General features: G+C 42.9%; 2 protein-coding genes and 1 pseudogene across 2 annotated transcripts; 2 read left to right on the top strand and 1 right to left on the bottom strand.

Annotated features, from left to right (window-relative positions):
• Positions 1 to 2,009: 2,009 nt before the first annotated feature.
• On the bottom strand, positions 2,010 to 5,291 carry LOC121160227 (annotated as a pseudogene).
• Positions 5,292 to 9,574: 4,283 nt separating this feature from the next.
• Positions 9,575 to 10,522, top strand: LOC121160259 (olfactory receptor 56). The gene has a single exon (XM_040985909.1). The coding sequence runs from the start codon at positions 9,575 to 9,577 to the stop codon at positions 10,520 to 10,522; it is 948 nt and encodes a 315-aa protein (XP_040841843.1).
• An 8,427-nt stretch (positions 10,523 to 18,949) lies between these two features.
• LOC121160258 (olfactory receptor 56-like) lies at positions 18,950 to 23,404 on the top strand. The gene is made up of 2 exons (XM_040985908.1): positions 18,950 to 19,880; positions 23,403 to 23,404. Coding segments are annotated over exons 1-2 (933 nt in total).
• The last annotated feature ends 461 nt before the right edge of the window (positions 23,405 to 23,865 follow it).

Genomic DNA, 23,865 nt, shown 5'->3' with positions numbered 1-23,865 from the left:
GAGCAGCTGGGATATGAGCCAGTATCCATATGGGATGCCGGCACTGTAGGCGAAGGACTAACCTGACACTTTATTGTGTTGGCCCCTTTTGATTTAGGGCTTTAAGCACCAGGCTCATTAGATGACCCAGTTCATTTTTGTCAATGTCATTATGAATCCCTTATTGAATCTTAATTATTTCACTCTCCACATGTCTGCCCTTTTGAGGTATATGCTAGTTCAGGATGCTTACAAGCCGTGATCTCTGCAAACGGTACTGTGCTCTAAATCTCATCCTTTCATCCCTCTCCTTATCTGTCTTTTAGCTTATGCATGTGGCAGGCCACCCTTGATAAACAGGTTGATTTCCACTTCAGTCCTAGGGGAATTTCTTAAAGACACATACTCAGGTGAGAGCTTGGTTGGTCTTAGCCGACTTTACCTCACTGGCTACTGTGACAGCATATAAAAACACCCCGGTGTCAGAGAGCAGGCAGAACACTTAATGACTTTGTTTATTCCACGGGAATTTGGAAGACCAGAAGGCAAAAGAAGTTAGAATCAAGATGGCTGTAGTACATCAAGCTAAATCCCTATTTCCAGGCTAGCACTGTGTCTTATAATATTCTTTTGAAATGCTGGGCACTGGCAGTGCACCATAGTTAATGGTCAGCCACAAGATCCTGAACCAAGCGACCAGCAATTTTCAGATGCAAATACTCAGCAAATTTCATGAATTATTTAATATTTATCAGCTTTGTATTAGATGATTTTTTCCAACTATAGGTTAATGTAACTGTTCTGAAGTGTGTAGGATAAGCTATTCTGCTACTACGTTAGGTATATTAAATACATTTTTGATATGTTATTTTCAAGTTACAGTGAGTCATACGGATGTAACCCCACTGTAGAAGGTTACAACAGGTACACAGTCTTTCTGTGTGTTGGGCCCATACTTATTTTCAAAGATTTTATTTATTTTGCTATCATATCAATCTCCGGAGAAGCTGCTATTATTTTTGTCATTTTATAGATGAGAGGACAGTAAATAGGAAAGATGGAGTAGTCTGGACTATTTTCTGCCCATTGGATCTACATTTCAGCACTCAGCTCAGATCTCTAGCAGCTAAAGTCCTTGCCTTGAATGAGCCGGGATCCCATATGGGCGCCGGTTCTAATCCCAGCTGCTCCACCTCCCATCCAGCTCCCTGCTGGTGGCCTGGGAAAGCAGTCAAGGGCAGCCCAAAGCCTTGGGACCCTGCACGCATGAGGGAGACCTGGAGGAAGTTCCTGGCTCCTGGCTTCGGATCAGCACAGCACCGGCCGTTGTGCTCACTTGGGGAGTGAATCATCGGATAGAAGATCTTCCTCTCTATCTCTCCTCCTCTCTATATATCTGACTTTGTAATAAAAATAAATAAATCTTAAAAAAAAAAAAAGAACCACCTAGTTTAGATCAAGGTGAATGACATTGTAATAACAACTGCAAAAACAAAAACAAACAAAAAAAACCAAACCCACGAACACACAAAACAACCCATCACAACTAAGACAATTTCTTTTTTTTTAAAAGATTTATTTTTATTATTATTTTTTTATTGGAAAGGCAGATATACAGAGAGGAGAGACAGAGAGGAAGATCTTCCGTCCGATGATTCACTCCCCAAGTGAGCGCAACGGCCGATGCTATGCCTATCCGAAGCCAGGAGCCTCTTCCGGGTCTCCCACGCAGGTGCAGGGTCCCAAAGCTTTGGGCTGTCCCAGGCCACAGGCAGGGAAGCTGGAAGGGAAGCGGGGCTGCTGGGATAGAACCAGCGCCCATATGGGATCCCGGGTGTGCAAGGCGAGGACCTTAACCACTGTGCCACCGCGCCGGGCCCAAGACAATTTCTTGTGTCTAATATTACATCTTTAAGAAAAAAAAAAAATGAACTTCAACTTCCACGCCCTTCTTGTTATCTTCCCTGATTGGGCTCTTGCTTCCCTGCCACCGCCCAGGGCTCTTTTCTGGGTGGAGGTGGTCAAGGGTCTCAGTGCTCGTCCGTGGCAGCAGCTGTTACTCCTCCCGGGGTTTTCTGTGGCGGGATACAGTGTGCTGTTATGAAAATTTCAGCTTGAATTTAAGCAACAACATAAACACATACAGTCTTTCCCAAAACAGACAAGTTGACCTACTTGATTGTAACAGAGTTGCCACAAATACACCTTACTATTTCCTAAGGAGCAAACTGGCAACTTGCTGGGAAACGATTTGGTAAGAAAGTTGGCAAAAGCTAGTGTCCTGTGAATATTGAAGTATTTAAAAAAAAATTCGAGCACAAACAAAAGTGAAGCAAGAACCACACATTCCCATATGCCCTAGCGAGAGTCATATTCTTTCTATACACTCATTTTCTTAAATGTTCTTTCCATGTTTCATTTTTAAAAAGATTTATATTGGAAAGTGAGATATACAGAGAGGAGGAGAGACAGAGAGGAAGATCTTCCATCTATTGATTCACTCCCTAACTGAGCGCAAGGGCCGGAGCTGCACCAATCTGAAGCCAGGAGCCCGGAGCCTCTTCTGCATCTCCCATGCAGGTGAAGGGTCGCAAGGCTTTGGGCCATCCTCGGCTGCTTTCCCAGGCCACAATCAGGGAGCTGGATGGGAAGTGGGGAGGGTGTGACATGAACCAGTGCCCATATGGGATCTCGGCATGTACAAGGTGAGGACTTTAGCTGCTAGGCTACCACACTGGGCCCTTCCATTGTAACTGGTCTCATCAAGATTGTCCTCATTAATAGCAATGACTTTCCAGTCGCTTTCGCCTTCGTCAATCATAGCCAATATGCCCAGAACTTTCACCTTGATCATTTCACCTGTTGCACACTCTTTACTCCCAGTTTCACACACACATGAATTGGGCCATTGCTGCCACAACAGCCGTATGCTTATCATTGCGTCCTGGGTCTTCCCGAGTCTGAGGGATGGCGCCGTAGTTCCAGATGTATTCCTCGTAAGAGATTAAGTTGGCCACGTATCGCAGTTTTCCTTTCTTCACATCGATTGGCTTTAAAGGGTCCTTGGTAGTAATTTCCATTTTCGCGTCAGACCAGCACACGTCCTTGTCAGCATAAACTGGAACACCATGAAACGAAGCTACGTGTTGTCCTTTTTTATTTTTGAGGAAGATGTGGTACCCGAGGGTGAAGGGCGCGACGCGCTCCTGGCCACTGAAGCTGTTTAGGATGCCAAAGAGCAGCTGCAGCCTCAGAGCTCCCAGCCAGCACGCCTCCTGACACGGAGAGGCCACGCCCACACTCGATTTTACTTATCTTTATTGGAAAGTCAGATATACAGAGAAGAGGAGAGACAGAGAAGAAGATCTCCATTCTTCTCTGGGGGTAGTCAATCATTTTGTTCTGCCCTCCTTCCCCTTTAAACCGATGAGTGCTGTAGATCATCTCAGCCATGCCCGACACATGCTCAGCCCTCACGTACACCAGGGGGAGCTGCAGCCCAATCAGAGTGATCCCCAGCAACCCCCACTGAACTGCCACCCTGCTCTGGTTCCTGTTCCTGCCAGCATGTGCAATGGACTGGTCCGGTCTGTCCCACATCCCATTGAGATCTGGTATACATCACCGGGCATTTAAGTCTAATTAAACCCAACCAACTCCACCTTCCTGCACACACTCATGGCAGCGGGTGCCACCACCTGTTCATCCGTGTAAGCACACAGTCTTGGTTCTCATTCTCACCACTGGGAATTACAGCCCATCAGAGAGGTGCTCACGGCCTCCCCACTGGACCCATTCTCTGCCCCAGGTCTTGCACTCTCCAGGTGGTTCTGCAGTCTAGCTTGACAGGACTTGCACCTAGTCCCAGTACTTGCCAGCTGATACTGTGGCAAAGCCCAACCTGCCTGCCCTTACTCCACTTCATGCCTGCACCAGTGAATGCAGTCAGCTAGCCCAGCCTGGTTCTCCTGCTAACCTAGGTCACATGTAGGCCGACAGGTGTTATAGGTCTGCTCTGCCTGGTCTGTCTCTAGCCCCAACTCCCATGCTCATCAGCAGGAGCAGTGACCCGGCAGGGGAGTTCCCACACTCATGTGTGCTGATGGGTGCTATGGCAGTCTGGCATGGCTTGTCTCACCTCAGCATTTGCCAGTGGGTGCCTGGCCTGGCCTGGCCAGGTCTGCCCCATTCCCGCTCTTACTGGGGGGTGCTGTGGGCTGGCCCCCATTCTTAAGGGTTGCTGAAGGCTGTAGATTCATCTCATGTTCTGTATCTACTTCTTGCTGATTATGGACAACAGGCTTTTCATGTCATGGTTCAGAAGTCTCTATCTCATTTAATGAATTAATTTCATAAGCCATAGAAAATGTTACCAATGTGTGTGTGTCTTCATTATCATCATCACTTTGATAAGTTGCTGGCTTTTTTTTTCTTTTGAAATGGGCCTCAACTAGTTCAGAAGAGCCAGTTCATCATTTGCTTACACCCATGCACACTCCTCTCTCCTGCATAGGATCTAGCATAGGAAAAAGGCACAATCGCTCTGTGTGCTGCAATGCCTGAGTGCACACTTGGTCTCCTATCTGACTCTTGCGAATGTAAGTACTTTATTTCCTTCTTTCTTTTAGAAGTATTTATTTATTTACTTGAAAAGCAGAGGTACAGAGAGAGAGAGAGAGAGAATGAAACAGAGAGATACGGAGATTTTTCTGTTACTGTTTTACTTGCCATATTGCTGCAAAAGGCACATCTGTGCCAGGCCAAAGCCAGGAGTCAGATGCTTCATCTGGGTCTTTCATATGTGTGACAATGGTCAAACACTTTGTCCACCTTTAGCTCTTTTTCTCTGGCATCGTAGCAGGGAGCTGGATCAGAAGTGGAGCGGCTGGGACTTTAATTGGTTTCCATATGGGATGTTAACATTGCAGGAGATGCCTTTTCTGACTAGGTCACTGTGCTTGCCCAAGAACTTTCCTTACACTCCTCAAGTTATAAACCAGTATTTTGTTTAGTGCCCATCTGTGACTCAAGTACAGCAGCCCATCAGTTTCCTGCATATTGCAGGTGACCGATTGTTGTAGACTGGCATTGTCAGGTAAAAGGTGTGGATTGTGCAGTTCAGGGAGACTGAAGAACACATCTGTGAGGAGATGCTATTAAGGGTCCAGGGGTTACAAGGATAGTACTGAGATGTGTGTGTGTGTGTGTGTGTGGTATGTTATGAAGAAACTTTTACCCTCTTCTTTGCAAAGGTTGGTCCCATTGGCCTCTCCAATGTATTTCCTCATTCTGTCCCCGCTGGCCCTGCTCATGGTTCCTTCTTTGGATCCCTTTAATTGTTAGCTTGGGAGCTTCTGTTTCAGGATTAGAATTTGTGAGATCCTCTGGGACTCATAAGCTTCATTTTCAGTCAGTTTCTGTGTTAAGTACTTGTGTGGACAGTGGAACACAGCACCACACCCTAGAGAGAGGCTTCTGCTTTGCCAAGGTAGGTGTGGACCCGTAGGTAGACCCAGATGCGTTTTTGCTGGTCTAGTCTTCATCTTCCAACTGCCATCTCCTTCACTAAATTTATATTCTCCATTTCTCCCTTTTTGAGAAGTACAACCCCCACGGTCTCAGCTAGGGGTCAGGCTGAGTGTGGGCCGGACAGCTGAGGTCTAACTGGGTAATAGTGAAGGCTGAAAAAGGAGGTCAGAGCTGAGGAAGGGCTTCTACTTGTCCCCTCTTAGCCAGTAAGTGCAAAGAAGCAAAGAAACAAAAATCAACCAACCAACCCCCCAAACCAGGGGGTGAAAATTCGATGCTAAAAACTCTTTCATGAAATACCTTCTGTGTTTGTTTTTGTGCAAGGAACTCTGAAGAGATTGTGTTTTGCCTGTTTCTTCTGTCTCTTACTTATATGCTGATCAGTATTATCTTTTTCCTCCTAGGGCTGCTTCTGTTAAGTTGCCATTTTCCTTTTTTTGGTGGAGGTGGAGTATGAAGGACATTCGTCTTCCAGTTTTAGGCTTTTCCTTATTCATTTTGATTGTCCTTTTTCTTTGAAATATTTTTAAAAACTCTCTCAATGTTTTTATTGATCTCATTCTGGTTTTTCCTTGTATTTGAATTGGGTGTTGCGTTATAGTTCTTTGAATTAAACAATGGCCTGTAGCTGGAAAACCAGGGACAAATAGGAGAAGTAGAGGTATCAGGGCAGGAAGGAGAGGGCTGATAAGGGACATAGAGTCATCTGACATGCCCTCAACAGAATAACGTGGGGATCTAGTGGTTTACTCTATCATTTAAGGGCAGAAAAGGAGATCATTAGCTAAATACCCAGCTGAAAACCTTGAGGTTAGGACGTGAAAAAATTAGTTTGTGAGAATCTGGAATACATTTCAAAATTGTTTTACATCATACAATTGTTAGTCATTCAATGAATGTTTATTAAGTACAGGATAGATACAGACTTCAGTCATTGCTTGAGCAATCCAGGTTCCAGCCAGGAGCAAAAGTGAAACCAGGAAACACAGACACTAGCTAGGAGTGCAGAAAATAAAACCAAAACTGCATATGAATGAAACATAGTATGCTCAACAGTTTTTCTTATTATAGGAAAGATAAGATAGGATCTAGATGAAGGATTTCAACTGTAAATAGAGTACTGAGAGAACCTTCATTAAAAAGGTGAGGTGAGTGAGCAGACCCAACAGAAGGATCTTCTACAGTGGGTGACGGTATCAGGGCCCTGGAGGCTAGAATCTGCCTGCTGTGTGCAGGAGCCACAGGGAGGCCAGCGAGATGGACTCGAGGGGACATTAGGGAGAGTGAAAGGAAAGGTCTGGGTGGCGGGGGGTGGGGGCTAACTGAGGAAGTCTTGCTTTTAATTTGGAGGTATGCTGGCTTTTATTCTTACAGAAATAAGTTCACTTCAGTGTTACATGTCAGTAGACCAGGTGGGAGCTGCTCCATGTGGAATCAGGAGATTGGTTTAGTCAGAAGCCATTGATACAGTGAAGGGAAATAATGACGGTGATGGGGCCAGGGTGGAGGCAACAGGAATGAGCAATGGCTTGGGGTCAATGTGTTTGGAATAAGAGCTGGCAGGAGTTTCTGATACAGGCATGTATGTGTGCGAAGAGAGGACTCAAGGATACTGTCTGTTGTGATAAGGGCAGCTGGATAGATCAGCCATCTACTGACCTGGGAAGGAGGTGGATGCGAGAGTTTCTCTTGGGGGTAGCAAGAACTCTGCTTGATTATTTTAGGAAGGAGAAGCCCACTGGGTGTGCAGAGGAAATATTGGGCACACAGTGAATATTAGATATGAATTAGAAGAGATGTCTAGGATAAACTGAAGTCTCATTAATGAACTACGTAATATGTAGTAGAAGGCAGTAGAGGAGGTATCTCTCTCTCTCCCTCCTCTTTCGAGAGGCACCCCAACTCTCGGCTTTCTCTCTGCAGGTGCTTTCCCCTTCCATCTCCCTTCCCTGCTCACCTGGTCCCTTTGCAAATAAACTTTTCTGTCTGAAAAAAAAAAAAAAAGACAGAAGAGGAGAAAAAATAAAGGTTGAGGGCAATGTGCTTGAAAGTGCAACTGGCTGTGTGCATGTTAACTGTTGGTATTGGTTAGAAATCTTCTACCGAGTAAGAACTTTCTTATAAAGGTTTAAGAGGAACTGTTTTATTCTGCTTGTTAACTGGTCCCGGGGCTGATTTGGCTATGGGATCTGTGATTCACTGCAATTGAAAACCTCTTTAACATCACACCTGGGTGGTCTCACTGGTGTTAAGGACACCTAAGTCCATTCATCTTGGACATGAGTCAGAATGTGCTCCCTTCTGTAGAGACACGGGTAATTTAGCCAGCATCCTTATTATCGATCTGGGAAGTTTCATCTTTTTTAAAAAACTATTTTTCATGACATAGTTTCATAGGATCAGGAATTTCCCTTTCCTCCCTCCCTTCCTATTCCCCTCCCCTCTCCCACACTGTTTTTAAAAGAAGTTTCAACTTAATTTAAGAGGGGACCCTGGTCCCATAGAATCATCTCACTTTGTTGTTGCAGTGATATAAGTTAGATACAAACATATTAGTATACAGAAGTTACATAGGTAAAAGCATCATTTATTTAGAGAGAAGATCCTTGTGTTTCATAAATATCTAATGCTTATGTCTTACATTTTCACTCATAGAAGGGAATTAAACAGTGAACTGATGCATTCGGGCCAAGAACAATGTGTCCTGCAATTAAGGTATAGGCTTCAAGAAAATGGAAATCGGACATCTTCTTTGTGTATTATTTTATTTGGTCAACATACATGTATTAAGTTTTTTTTGTGTGTATGTAAGCTTGGTACCATTCTAGGGACTTCTGATTGTCCCGATGAACAATAAATAATTCTTATATGTAGTGGGATGCTACATGTGGTTGAACTAAAAAAATGTAAGCAAGTATGTGTCAAGTGGTACTAACATTGTAGAGAAAGCTAGAACAGCACAGCTGGTTGATACCTCAAGATACTTAGAAGTTTAGTGAGGTATTTTAACTGTAAAGAAGTTGACAAATGAGTAAAGACACGAAGTATATGAGAGAAAGACTGATAGCTGAAGAAAGAGCATTCCACAGAAGAAAAGTTCAAGGGACAACAGGTGAGCATGCCTCATTTGCGAGAGGAATTGGAGGAAGCATAGCACATGAAGGGGAGTGGTGGGGGAGAGTTTGGAGTTATTGATGTGTGTATGTCGGGCTTGTCTTGACACTGCAAAGACTTGAAATTCATTTAGAATGATTAGATGCACTTTCACCATGTGACATCAATGATTTATATTTTAGAAGACTCACTGCAGCAGCTATGAAAATAGACTCAAAGGATTCAAGGACGAATACTGGCAGACAATATAGGAGGTTGTGATAACCTAGTGAGAGAGAAAGTTGGCTTTGATCAGTGGTAAGCAAAAGATATGGAGACGCCCTGAATGTAGAAGCACAATTTTCTGATGGTTTAAATCTGTAAAAAAAAAAAAAAAAAGGAAATATTTAAAAATTGCTTCAAAGAATTGTGGGCTGAACAAACTAAAGACTAAGGAACATTTCAGGGTCCTACTATCCCCCTTTGTTGAAATACATATAAATTATCTTTTAGGTATGGATCAATTCAAGTCTCATTAGAGCTAATTTTCTGAATCCTTGTGGTCCTATACATATATGCGTAATTATATAGATATTACACACACACATATATATAAATATGAGAGAGAGAGAGAGAGAGAGAGAGAGAGAAAGAAATAGAGTCCATTGCTATATGGTTACTGATTGTTGGAGTATTTTCCAATAGTTCTATGACTCAAAATAGTTCAGTTTCTTGATATGAATACATATCATTATAGAAGTGTAGTCTAATTCTATGCACTATCAGAGATCTGATCGTTTTTGTCATGGGAATATGAAGGAGTATCTTGTACGTCTGAAGGCATGTATTGCCAAACTCTTAGAATTGCAAAAGATTCAGCTGACTGAATCAAACGAATTCAGAGGTAAAGACATACCACTAAATCTCAGAATTTCTCTATTCTTGTTCTCAGGTGACCGTGAACGAGCAAGTCATGGGAATATGGTTGAACCAATCATTTGTGGATGGCTTCATCCTTTTGGGGATCTTTTCTCACAGCCAGGTCGATGTGGTCCTCTTCTCTGCAGTTATGGCGGTCTTCACAGTGGCCTTAAGTGGGAATGTGCTCCTCATCGTCCTCATCTGTACAGATCCTCGACTTCATACACCTATGTACTTATTCCTTAGTCAACTCTCCCTTATGGATCTCATGTTAGTGTGTAATATTGTGCCAGCGATGGCTGCCAATTACCTGTCTGGCAGAAAGTACATTTCCTTTGTGGGTTGTGGCATACAAATTGGATTTTTTGTGTCTCTTGTTGGATCTGAAGGACTTTTACTGGGACTCATGGCTTATGATCGGTATGTGGCCATTAACCACCCCCTTCATTATCCCATCCTCATGAGTAAGAGGGTCTGTCTGCAAATTGTTGGGAGCTCGTGGGCTTTTGGGATACTAGATGGAATAATTCAGATGGTGGCAGCCCTGAGTTTACCCTATTGTGGCTCAAGGAATGTGGATCACTTCTTCTGTGAGGTGCCAGCTTTATTGAAACTGGCCTGTGTGGATACATCCCTGTTTGACACCCTGCTCTTTGCTTGCTGTGTCTTCATGTTGCTTCTTCCATTCTCCATCATTGTGGCCTCCTATGCACATATCCTGTGGGCTGTACTCCATATGCATTCTGCTCAGGCCCGCAAAAAGGCTTTGGCCACCTGTTCTTCCCATCTGACAACTGTCTCTCTCTTCTACGGGGCAGCCATGTTTATCTACTTGAGGCCTCGGCGCTACCGAACCCCTAGCCATGACAAGGTGGTCTCAATCTTCTACACAGTACTTACTCCTATGCTCAATCCTCTTATTTATAGCTTGAGGAACCAGGAAGTTATGGGCGCAATGAGGAAGGGGCTGAATCATTGCCGAATTGGCAACCAGCACTAAATAGCCAAGATTGGAATCTGGTTCACTCTTGACTGGATAACACTGGTAAGTTACACCTTCAGAGTGTATGTTTCCTGTCAATAAATGAAAATCCCACATTTGTTCTACATCATAGGGATTTTGTAAGAATCACACATGTAAACAAATCTACAGCCCTATGAAGAGGCAATACTTTTCTATTATTATTATTGATTATAAAATCCTTGAACTAAATTAGTTCTATTGATTCTTTGCAATTTTTTCAAGTGATTATTATGTACTGCACACACATTCCCTTTATGTAAATCTATATTATTAAATTGATCCAATGTCATAATTATGGATATTTTAAGTGGCATCTTTTCAGATGGCAGAAATTGAGTTGGATAATTCTTAATCTTCTGTATTCCACTAGAGACTTTATAAGTCACAGTGAGGAAGTAAAAATAATAATTTTCAACATGGCTGAAGAGAGAGGCTTAAGAAAGCATTTACATCCTCCTTCACTGAGGAGATGAAAAGCAGTGACATCTTGACATAAATTCCCAAAGGCAATGTGACTGAATACAGTAAGGACAAGTGGGAATATGATAAGATACCAAGCCCAAGGATAGCAGCATGAAAAACAAAGTCAGCGGAATCTTGAGCTCTGTGACCAGGGAGATTCCTATTTCAGATGAAAGTTTGGGCAGGAGGTCCTCAGTAGAACCTGCTGGCATGGACACCTTCTGTGGGCAATCCTGGCTAGGGAGGAATCTGGTCACCATAGACAAGAAACAAGGAGAGCTCCCTGGAAAACTCATGGCTTCTTTGCTTCAGAAAAGAAACTCAGTCTACTCATGACACCCAGTCCTCAGAGCACCGTCTATGGCCATTTGGTGACATCTTATAAAAGGATCCACTGTTGGAATCCACAGTGCTCTAGGAGACAGACGCCTTGTATTATCTTGTTTGCAGGGGCCAAATGGACATTACTGAACTTTAGCAAGAGTAACTGAGCCTCACAGGTTCAACTGAACCCATAGAGTTTGGGAAACTCATACCCTAATTTGTACAGTATTCTGTACCACTGGGATTGGTTGGGGAAGGGAAACTGGGATACAAAGCCATCAAGATCCATAAAGCAGGTGCTCCTGTTTCTTCAGACTTAGGAATCATTCTCTACTATTCTGCCTCCCCTCTCCCAAATTTACACTTATTACTGTTTATATCCCTCGTTATTGCTTAAACTTGTATAATCTGGATTTAGGTTCCTGTGGTATGCCCAGTCTTCCTTTTGATGCTCAAGCCTCCTATTCACTAGGGATGATTCTTGCAGTAGGGTCTGATCATGTAATAGTATGATCATGATCTAGGCAATGCATATATTTTGGAGGGTGAACACAACTGAGTTAGTTCACTTGCTTTGAAAGCTGAATCCAGTCTGCTTTAAACACCAGCATAATAAGAGGTTTACAGGTTGGGTTTCATGCCCATCAGATCCTACTATGGACAATGAATGATGTTTCTGTACCTGGACTACCCTAGGCACCAGTATGGATGCTTTCTTTCCATGTGACAATCTGCCCAGTCTTTCTATGCCTAAAAAGCAAAGGTGCTAAATATTTGGTTACTTTCTCAGGGTTCTGCCAAAGCTGTCTACCTAGTCAGCACACAGCTTGCAAGCTCAGATCTTTACCTGGGTTTGCCATGCTATATCCAGCACAGCATACTATTTACTAGTTAGGGACTGTGGCCTGAGTTTCTTCCGGGGAGGTGGGGGTCTTGTCATATATTTCTACATCCCATCCAGGCCCAGTGTAGGGCTTAGGAATCCAATCATTCCAATGGAAGTTGTAGGTCTCTACACCTTTCCAAATTAGTACATTGTTGCTTATTCCTGGATGTGGTCTGGGGTGATTGTGTTTCATCTAATTCAGGATACAGCCTATGGAGATGGCCTGTTATTCTAAAGCAACATCACCTCTTACGAGTATTTTAATATCTTCTATTTACAATGTTTCTAGATTGGCAGAATCAACATCACAAAACTGTCCATATTACCACAAGTAATCTAAAGATTTATTGTCATCCCAATCAAAATTTCAACAACATAACTGTTCAGACCCAGAAAAGATGATACAAAAATTCATCTAGAAACACAAGAGACCATGAACAGCTGAAGTTATCTTGAAGAATAAAAAAAGCTAACAAAATCACAATTCCAGATTTCAAAACATACTGCAGGGCAGTGGTAATTAAGTCTGTTACTGGGACAATAACAGAGAGTATTGGTGCAACAGAATAGAAACCCCAGAAGTGAACCCACACACATGCAGCCGACTAATCTTTGATAAGAAAACTTAAAATAATCCAGGGACAATTGGATATCAACCTACGGAAGTGAGAAACAAAACCCCTACCTTTCACCTTGAATAAAAGTCAGCTCTAAATGTATCAGGAACTTAAATCTGCACCCAGAAACCATCAAACTGTTAGAAGAAAACTTAGTAAGCTCTCTACAAAATAAAGGACTTAGTAAAGACTTCTTACAAAGGTCATCCAGGGCTGCTGTCAAGGCTCAGCAGGTTAATCCTCTATCTTCAAGCACTAGGATTCCATATTGGTGCTGACTCATGTCCCAGTTGCTCTACTTCCAATCCAGTTCCCTGTTTATGGGCTGGAAGAGCAGTGAGGAATGGTTCAAGTCCTTGGGACCCTTCACCTGCATGGGAGATCCTGAAGAAGCTCCTGGCTCCTAACTTTGGGTCAGCTGAGCACTGGCCATTGTGGCCATTTGGGGAATGAACCAGTGGTCGAAAGATCTTTCTGCCTCTTGTTTTCTCTGTAAACATAAAAATAAAATAAAATACTATTATAAATAAAAATTTATTATAAAATAAAATAAATCTTAAACAGAAAAGTAACCAAAAGCACAAATAGTCAAAGCCAAAATAAACAAATGGGACTGTATTAAACTAACAAACTTCTGTACAGAAAAGGAAATGGTCAACAAAGAAGCAATCAACAGCCTGGAAACTAACATCTGAGATTTATAAAAAGCTGCAGAAACTAAACAGCAAAAACAGCAATGCTGTAATGAAATGGGTGAGGGAAATTAGTGCACATTTAGAAAAATCTTTATTTTTTTGTTGAAAAGTGGATTTACAGAGAGAAAGAGAGAAAAAGATCTTTCATCTGCTGTTTACTACTCAAATGGCCACAATGGTTGGAGCTGAGCAGATCCAAAGCCAAGAGCCAGGAGTTTCTTTCAAGTTTCCCATGCGGGTTCAGGGTTCTGATGCTTGGACCATCTTCCTCTGCTTTCCCAGGCTATAGCAGTGAGTTTGAGGGGGAAGTGGAGCACCTTGAACATGAACCAGCACCCGCATCAGATACTGGCATTCACAGACTGAGGATTTGCTATATGAGCAATGATATTATCACAAAAGCCGTTTTTAAATATAAGATTCATTTATTTTTTATTGGAAAGGCAGGTTTGAAAAGAAAAGGAGAGACAGAGAGAAAGATCTTTCAACCACTGGTTCACTCTCCAAGTGATCACAATGGCTGGAGCTAAGCTGATATGAAGCCAAGAGATAGGAGCTTCTTCTAGGTCTCCTAAGCAGGTGTAGGGTACCAAGGCTTTGGGACATCCTCTACTGCTTTTCCAGGCCAAAAGCAGGGAGCTGGATGGGAAGTGGAGCATCTGAACTTGTGCCCATATGGGATTCTGGCAGTTTCAAGGTGAGGATTTAGCCACTAGGCCATCACACCAGTCTCACAGCTTTTTTTAAAGGAACATATTCAATTGCCTGATAGACATATGAAAAATTACTCAGGGGAGAACCAAAATGGCAAAATAGGATAAGGGCACATTTAAACAAATGGAGAATTATTAGCCAAGGTAAAGCAGAGAGGGCATGTTTCAGGAAATAGTAAGGACAGGCCGACTGCAGAGGGGCACTTGGAGATGGCAGATGTTGGAAAGCAGTGACGACAACAGTGTGATGTTGCAGCGACCAGAGACCTCTTTGGCAGTCAGTGAGTAGTGATTTAAGCTTCATCGGGGTTAGGAACTCCAGCAGCAGCCAGTGGAAAGGGGAGGTCGCCAAGAGCTCAGGAGGTGAATCCAGGGAAAGAACTGCCCATCCTGTTGATTTAACTTGACTGGAAAAATACTGACTTCGTTATCCTGTAATCAAAATAGGTCTGGGTGGCCCTCAGACCTAACAACAAGCAGGTTCCAGCAAGATCAGCAGCACCAGCAACCTAATTATTTAGGGCACCAGATGTCTTTCTAATCCTGCAAATTGCTTGAACAAGAAATGGGAGAAAGGTTGTAAGACAATGGTGCAGCCACAGCATGGGATCACAGGAGGTGGAGAGTGCTGAGCCTGGAGCTGGGACTTTGGAGACCATGGTGCAAGTCCAACACAAGAGCCCAGACCTGGAACCCGCTGGAGGGAGTGTCACTGGTGACTGCAAACCAAGAACCAGGCACAAAATGCAATAGATAAAACAAAACTGTAGACCTGTGGGTGACACAGGTTAGAAACCTGTCCTAAGGAGAAGAATCTGATAACCAGAAGCACAATAACCAAGACACAAAGTCATAATGGATAATACTGATGACTCCTCTGCAAAGGAGAAAAATGCTTTGCCAACCTTATAGTTAACTGAAGAATATATCCAAGAAATGGGGGATAAAGAACTTAAAAAACTTACTAAAAAGCTTCTTATCAATGAGAAGCACATACAGGAGTCTAATGAATATGTCACACAGCAAACAGCAACATTGAAAAAAAATCAAGCAGAATTATTAGAAATGAAGGACACAATGGAGCAAATTAAAGGTGGATTCCCATGGGAGGGTGTCGGGGCTGGAGTGGGGGCTGCATTATGGTCTGGATATGGCTACAATCTCCCTTGGCACAAGTGTGGACTGGGCCTGGGTGCGCCAAGCCATGCTAGACGCCAGCATAATCTGGTACTCCGGAGAACCTGGATAGATGTAGAGCAGACTAGGCTGGGTCTCTGCCCCTACTAGCCATGTGTGAGCAGTATCTGGGTTTGGACAAGCCTTGGCTGGGGTGAAACATCGAACACCAAGAACTGGTATGGATTGAAGGCCAACTTTGGATCAATGAAATCAACAATATTTCAGAACTATCAAAACTACTTACATGTTTCACATCGAGGACCCTGAGATAACATCGGGTGGCTGTCTCTCATTCCCAGCAATTCATATGGTTAGGCTGCTGGGAGAGCCCTCCCTTCCTCTCTCCAGAATCCCAAGTTACAGGAGGAAAAAAATTGAAAGCAATGTTTCACCCACTTTCTGTCGTTCCTTGGCCCTCTTCACCCTGATCGGTGGTCCACATGGATATATACTTCTCAACTATGTAAACATTACCAAATATAAAATACTTTTATTATTAAAAAAAAGAATGTTGGGCTTGGTATGATAGCCTGGTCGCTAAAGTCCTTGCCTTGCATGTGCTGGGATCCCATATGGGCATGAGTTTATGTCCCAGCCACCCCACTTCCCATCCAGCTCTGTGTTTTTGGGCTGGGAAAGCAATCTAGGATGACCCAATGCCTTTGGACGCTGTATCCATGTGGGAGACCCGGAGAAAGCTCCTGGCAGATCAGCTGAACTCCAGCCATTGTGACCACTTGGGAGTGAATCAGCAGACGGAATATCTTCCTCTCTCTCTCCTCCTCTGTATAGCTGCCTTTCCAATAAAAATAAATAAATCTTAAAAAAAGAGAGAATGTTTCTGGCATACTCCAGACGATGCCCTGTTAATTTTTTTATATATTATTTTTATGACTCTCCTATTGTCACTGAAGCAATGCAAGCCAACATTTTCCATTTCCTTTTGGAATGGAGGAAAAGCCAGTTCTTTGGGTTGGTCCCTAGTAATTCCTACTCCCAAGTTTTCCTCTTCACATTCTCCTGGGGGAATGTGTTTAAGCAACTGAGATGAACAGAGAACTGTGCAGAAAGCTGTCCTTCCTTGGAGATTTCATTGCCAGGAATTGGGAACGGTCATGTAGCCAGGGAGAGGTCTCTGAGGATTTCTGAAAAGAGGCAATTTTCTTTAGTCACAAATGAGGGGGGAGTAGAGTGGGTAGAGGTGAGGAGTGGCAGGCAATAAAACGTGCCAGCCACAGGCTGGACCTGGCCCAAAGAGGGGTCTTTGCAGGTGAGTATCTATACCAACTCCCGTTGAGAGATCTCTCACCTTCCCTGGGAGCCCACTGCCATCCTTTATACCTGTTGGTGGGAGGAAGGATGCGTATTCTTTCTGTGTTCTAATGACTTTATGGAAGGCTTTTCTGAACTCCTAACATTTTTGCCATGTTTTTAAGGTGAAGTTTTTCTCCCAGGTTTTACTGTCTTCCTTCTCTTACAATCTATTTTCTTTCCGTTTTAATCTAATGTGTATCTCCAAAGTCTTTCCATATCCTTTCTGGAAAGTACTGTATATATTCTGCCTGTGAGGAGCTCTGAACTCCTCAGTCAGCTCTTATTTTCTCAGAATGGGGGATTCCCGAGTAGTTCTCTGTTACATTTCTCGTGTGTGTCCTAAGATCCTCCATTTCCCTTTTCAGACTCCTTTTCTTCAGCGTGATGTAGGTACATCCACTTCCCTGCACTGAAACAGATCTTTTGTAGATCTAACTTGCTAATTAACGTCTATTCCTAGGTGGCAGAATCTGTTGATCAAGGATATACATTTTCAGATTGGAACACTGGAAGCCTGCCTGGCATCATTGGTTCTGTGACTTGCTTTCTGTTATCCAATGCTTCATTACGTTGGTTTACCCTGATCTGTCTCTTTCATTCTCTTTTTCATTATTTCTCTTGAGGTTGAGAATTGTTGTGTGTTTTATTTGCCTTCTGAAATACTGGGTTCTGTAGCCATTCATTTTCTGCCAATGATAAAATTAGAGAAGACTTGGGATGCGCTTTTTGGCATAGTGGGTTAGGTCACTTCTTGGGATGTCCACATCTCATATAGCAGTGCTAGACTGAGTCTGTTTCCAATCCAGCTTCCTGATAATGCTCACACTAAAGGCAGCAGTGGGTCCCTGTTAGTCATGTGGAAGACCCAGATGGAGCTGCTGATTTTGGCCTGGCTCAGTCCTGAGTGTTGTGGACAATTGGTGAGTGAAAGAAATGATTTTCTCAATGTCTCTTTACATATATTTTTAGAAAGATGGTACAGTCATTGATCTTTTTGAATGTAGGGAGACTTGAAGAATGGCCAAAATCTCCTGAAACTGACTGTGTTGTCCTAGACCTCTCTGGGTGCTGGAGGAATCACATGTTACTGATGATATCCAGTAGTTAGAGACTTTCAGACAGTGGCAAAAGTCATCCTTGCCCACAAATCACAGTTTCCACGTACATTTTCCCAAGGTTTTGGGCCATTCTCCACTGCTTTTCCAGGCCACAAGCAGGGAGCTGGATGGGAAGTGGGGCAGCTGGATTAGAACCGGTGCCCATATGGGATCCCAGTGCACACAAGGTGAGGACTTCAGCTGCTAGACTATTGCACCCCACACTGCAGTTTTAAAGATAATATACCCTGACATATTTTCTGCCAGTCTTAGGGATTATTTAAAATGATTCAGTAAAAAAGTCTTCATTGTGCACATTAACCATTAAAATGTTTTAAACATCTCTTTGTTTGCATGTTATCTTTCCATGTGATTATACCGCAGCTATTCCTTTATGTTAGGCATCTGTGTTGTTCCCACATTTTATTTATTAGGCTTTTAAGAAGTATTTCAAATTTAGGTATTTGCAGAGAAAAAAATAATAAACCTCCTGTTGTCTCAGAGTCCTACTTGTGAAATGTACAAAATGATCATGTCTTTTATGGCAATTACGAGGAGCATATGGGGGTGTGCAGCACCGTGCTTGGTGTTGAGCAATGCTCAGCTGTCACCAATTTTATACCCTTAGCCATTGCTTATGTTAGCGCATTTAATCTCCAATACCACCTTGTAGGAGTATCCCAATTTAAGATAAATCAGGTAACTGAAGCATAAAAATATTATAGAAAATGTCCAATTCATATAGCTGTTCAATGTCTGTTGCTTGAATACTTTTACTGAGAAAATCATTGAATGAGGCTAGAATTTTCATAGCAGAAGCAACTCTGAGGACTGGAAAAATAGGTTGTTCCTGGAAGAGACAGAAGCAACTTTCTAGTTGCAACAGCCAACTTAAAATTCACTTCTCCTTTGTGTGAACAAAGTCCTAAAAACAACCACTTGCATCTTTGTTACAGACTTTTTTCCTTAAAAAAAAAAAAAAAAGAAAAAAACAACTCATGTTTTTATTTCAAATCAAGTAACATTTAACAAGGACAATAAATTGAGCAAAGTCATGATGTGCTTAACGTTATGGCATTAAATTCAGGTCTCTTGTTTCTAGATCCCACAGGAACAATGGCCTGGGCAGGAAACCAGACTTTGATCTCCTACTTCATTCTCCTGGGCCTCTTTACCCACTCGCCACTGCACCTGTTCCTCTTTTCCATCATCATGGTCATGTTTCTGGTGGCCATCTCTGGTAACGGGCTGATGCTGTTCCTGATCAAAGTGGACTCACGCCTACACAGTCCCATGTACTTCTTCCTCAGCTGGCTGTCACTCATGGACCTCATGCTTGTGTCCACCATTGTGCCACGCATGGCTGTGGACTTCTTCCTGGGTGGTGGTTTCATCTCCTTCATAGGTTGTGGACTCCAGATACTCTTTTTTCTAACCCTCCTGGGTGATGAGTGTTTTCTGCTGGCCTTCATGGCCTATGATCGCTACGTGGCCATCAGCAATCCCCTGAGGTACTCAGTGGTCATGAGCCGCCGTACCTGTTGGCTTATGGTGGCAGGGTCCTGGCTCTTTGGTCTTGTGGATGGCCTAATCCAGGCCATCTTCACTCTCCGCTTCCCATACTGTAGCTCCCAGGAGATCGACCACTTCTTCTGTGAAGTTCCAGCTGTGCTGAAGCTGGCCTGTGCTGATACCTCGCTCTATGAGACTATGATCTATGTCTGCTGTGTCCTCATGCTGCTCTTGCCCTTTGGGGTCATCTCCACCTCCTACCTGCGCATCCTGGCAGTCGTCTTGCGCATGCGATCCACCGAGGGAAGGCGGAAGGCCTTTGCTACCTGCTCTTCCCACATGATAGTGGTCTCCCTCTTCTATGGTGCTGCCATGATCACCTACATGCGGCCCCAGGCCTACCACTCCTCCAAACAGGACAAGGTGGTCTCTGCTTTCTACACCATGATCACTCCTATGCTGAACCCTCTCATCTACAGTCTAAGGAACAGGGAAGTGACAGGGGCTCTGAGAAAGCTCCTGGGAAGATGTTCCTGTGGCAGTGGTCATGGGTAAGTCAGCGCTAGCACTGGGGGATGTGTGAACTGTGGCTTGGGAACTTGAACCACACAAGTGGAATTTGATTGGAGGAGAAATAAATGTGCTTTGTCAGGGATGAAGAGGATGAAACTGTTCTCAGAGTTAACCAGGTTAACGCATCATACCCATGTGAAGTGCGAGCGATGTACAAAGAAGGCTTGCTTGTAACACAGAAGCTTGATCTTCAGCTCCTGGGAAGGTCAGCACTCAATTTTGTCCTTCTCCAGGAATTGCCCTTGGCTTAGGAGAGTCACCCTGCACAAGATCATTTTGCCATGCTGGAGACTACCTGATAATCACAGACAGTGGACAGCATAAAGGTCTGGCCACATTGCTTCAGTTTGGACCCTGAAGGGACATCAAACACCAAAACTCCTACAGGTTCATCTTAAGTATCATCGGTAGTTTTTTCTTGTGTCTGATTCCAATTTTGAAGGTTCTCCTGCACGATAGGTTTCAATTCATTACATGCAAAGCAGATTCCGTTCTGTTCCTGGAAAATATGAACCTGACCTGCAGAAATTCGGCAATGGTGGCAGAAAGGGAAGAATAGAGATTGCTTGTTCAGTGTGAGAGGTGAGGTGGACTTGACAAGGAATTAAAAAAAAAGATTTATTAATTTTTATTGGGAAGGCAGATATACAGAGAGGAGAAGAGACAGTGAGGAAGATCTTCCGTCTGTTGATTCCTCCCCAAGTGACCACAACGGCTGGTACTGTGCCGATCCGAAGCCAGGAGCCTCTTCCAGGTCTCCCACACAGGTGCAGGGTCCCAAAGCTTTGGCCCATTGGTGACTGCTTCCCCAGGACACAAGCAGGGAGCTGGATGGGAAGTGGGGCTGTTGGGATTAGAACTGGTGTCCATATGGGATCCCGGCACATTCAAGGCGAGGACTTTAGCAGCTATGCTATCACGCCAGGCCCTTGACAAGGATTTCTAAAAAAGATGAAGGCATCTCTGATTTTTTCAGGAAGATGGTAAAATGCATTCCTGCATGGTTAATTTCACTCATTCAAACATACAAAGGCAGTATAAAAGGCTCATGGAATATGCATTTATGAGAAAGTATGCATGGATTCAATATCTTTCGCACCAAAATAATTATTTTTTCCTACAGTTTTTAAAAATGCCCTTATTTTGGAATAAGAAATAAAGAGAAATCCAAGAAGACACAGTCTGAAATATACTCTGAGAAAAATTGTGGAATAGAGAAAACGGACAAGTGCCATGAATGGAGTAGGCTAAGCTCTACACCCGATTAAGTCAGGAAAGGGCAAAGGTTCAGGTGATTCAGGGTGAAGGGTCCTGCAAAAATTCCATCAATGACAAGGCACAGAATCCAGACTACTTTAATTATAATAGCATTGTACCGTGCTTTGAAACCAGGATAATTATGATGGTTCCATTTTTTTGGGGGGGGGGCTTGTTTGCTTTTGCTCTGGCTATTTTAGCCCTTTTGTGATTCCTTCAGAATCTTACGATTGTGCTTTCCAATTCTAAAAAGAAAGTCATTGACTTACTACTCTGAATTGAAACTTATTAGATTGCTTCAGGTAATATAGACATTTTAATATTATCGACCCTTCCCATCCTTGACCATGGCATATTTTTTCATTTGTGTGTGTCCTCTATTATTTCCTTAATCAATGTTATATAGCTTTCATTGTAAATGTCTTTCACTTCTTTGGCTAAATTTACTTATAAGTATTTTGGTTTTTTGGAGCTCTTAAGAATGAAATTTATTTCTTTTTCAATAAGTCTGTTATTGATATGTAAGAATACTTTTATGGGTCTGGCACAATAGCATAGCTGCTAAAGTCCTCGCCTTGAATGCTCTGGGATCCCATATGGGCCCCGGGGTTCTAATCCTGCTGGCCTTGCTACCTATCCAGCTCCCTGCTTGCAGCCTGGAAAAGCAGTTGAGGACAATGCAAAGCTTTGGAACCATGTACCCACGGGGGAGACCCGAAAGAAGCTCCTGGCTCCTCGCTTTGGATTGGCTCATTTCTAGCCATTGCGACCGCTTGGGGAGTGAATCATCATTGCAAGATCTTCCTCTCTGATTCTCCTCCTCTCTGTATATTTGACTTTCCAATAAAAATAAACAAATCTTTAAAAAAAGAAAGAATGCTTTTATTTGTATACTGATTGTATATCTTGACATTTTGCTGAATTCATTTATTAGTACTATAAAACTTGGTGGAGCATGAAGGCCTTTCCATGTACAACAACATGTCATCTAAAAACATGGTTATAATACTGTATCAAAAAGAAGTTATGCAAATAGACATCTTTATTTTATTTCGGATAGTAGGGAGTAAACTTTAGGTTTTTCACATGAAAAACCTAGGTTTTTTTTCACATGAAGCATGATATTGGCTGTGGTTTTATTTATTATTATAATTTTGAGATATATTCCTTGCATACCTAATTGTTGAGTTTTTATTATGGAATATTGGTGTTATCTATTGTACGTATTGATTTACATATTTATTGATGTGTGAATTTTGAAAAATTATTGCATATCTAAGATAAATTCCATTTGATCTTGGGCCAGTGTAATGGCTCAGTGGCTAAATCCTCATCTTGAAACTTCTGGCTGCTGGATCTGGGCTGGCTCAGCTTGGCCACTGGGGCCACTTTGTGAGTGAACGAATAGATGAAAGATTTTTCTCTCCTCTCTCTTTCCAATAAAAACAAATAAATCTTGAATAAAAAAATTCCATTTGATTTAAGATATGTTTCAATTCTGTTGTATCTGTTGATTTTTCTGTCTAGAGTTTAAGCCTATTAATGAAATCTAATGCTCCCTTTAGAACTAGCCATATGGGCTCAAAGCAATGGCTAAATTGTCGTCTTATAAGTGCTGTGATTCCATATGGTTGTCAGATTACATCCTGGATGCTCCATTCTCCATCTAGCTCTCTGCTTATAGTCTGGGAAAGCAGTAGAGGATGGTCCAGCGCCTTGGGACCCTGCACCCATTTGGGAGACCTGGAGAAGCTCCTGTATCCTGGCATCAGATCAGCTTAGCTCTGGCTGTTGCAGCCATGTAGGGAATGATCCATTGGGTGCAAGATCTTTCTCTGTGTCTCTGCTCCATACATCTTATCTGTCTTCTAATAAAAACAAATAAATCCTAAAAAAAGAACTGGTCATATTTGCCTTATATATTTGGGTGGTCTGTTATTGGATATATGTATGTATATATTTCTAATAGCTTTATGTTGTTACAGAATCAGTTATCGGCATGTAATTACCTTCTTTTTCCTTTTAAAGCATTTAAAAATGTATTTATTTTTACTTATTTTGAAAGGCAGAGTCATACACATATATACACAGACACACAAACCAAGAGAGAAAGAGAAGGAGAGAAGAGGACAAAGAAGAGAGTAGAGAGAGAGAAATCATCCTTCTGGTGACTTATCTCCAAACGTGACAAGAGCCAGGACTGTGGGATGCTGAAGCTAGGAGTTAGGAATTCAATCCAAGTATCTCATGGTTGGCAGGGACAGATGTTTGAGCCATCATCTGCTTCTTGCGAGGATGCCTATCAGCTTAGGGAGCTGGATCAGAAAGCAAAGGCAGGAGTTGAGCTCGACAGTGTGGGCTAGACAGTGGGGTTGGTCAGGCTATGCTGGGTTCCAACACCCTTTGATGCATTCAAAAGCTGAATGGGATACAGGACTAACTGGATCAGTTTGCTTCACATACAGTCATATGCAAAAACCAAGGTTGGGGTGGGTTTGTTTGGGGTTATTGGGGGTCAATCTTACTAGGCTGCAGTTCCCCTGGCATACCTCAGGGCAGAGTATGTAGTGGGCAGGTTTGGGCTGGGCCCAGCAGCCATTGGTTTGTGTATGAGTTGGGCTGGGGACAGAACTGACCAGATGACTTCAGCCAACAATGTGTGTAGGCTTATGTGATTGATGAACTGAACT

Source organism: Ochotona curzoniae, unplaced genomic scaffold (genome assembly GCF_017591425.1).
Source record: "Ochotona curzoniae isolate NIBS_2020 unplaced genomic scaffold, NIBS_Ocur_1.0 contig_4501, whole genome shotgun sequence".
NCBI classification, from domain to species: Eukaryota; Metazoa; Chordata; class Mammalia; order Lagomorpha; family Ochotonidae; genus Ochotona; species Ochotona curzoniae.
Note: the sequence above shows the minus strand (reverse complement) of the source record. Positions and strands in the feature narration are given on the sequence as shown.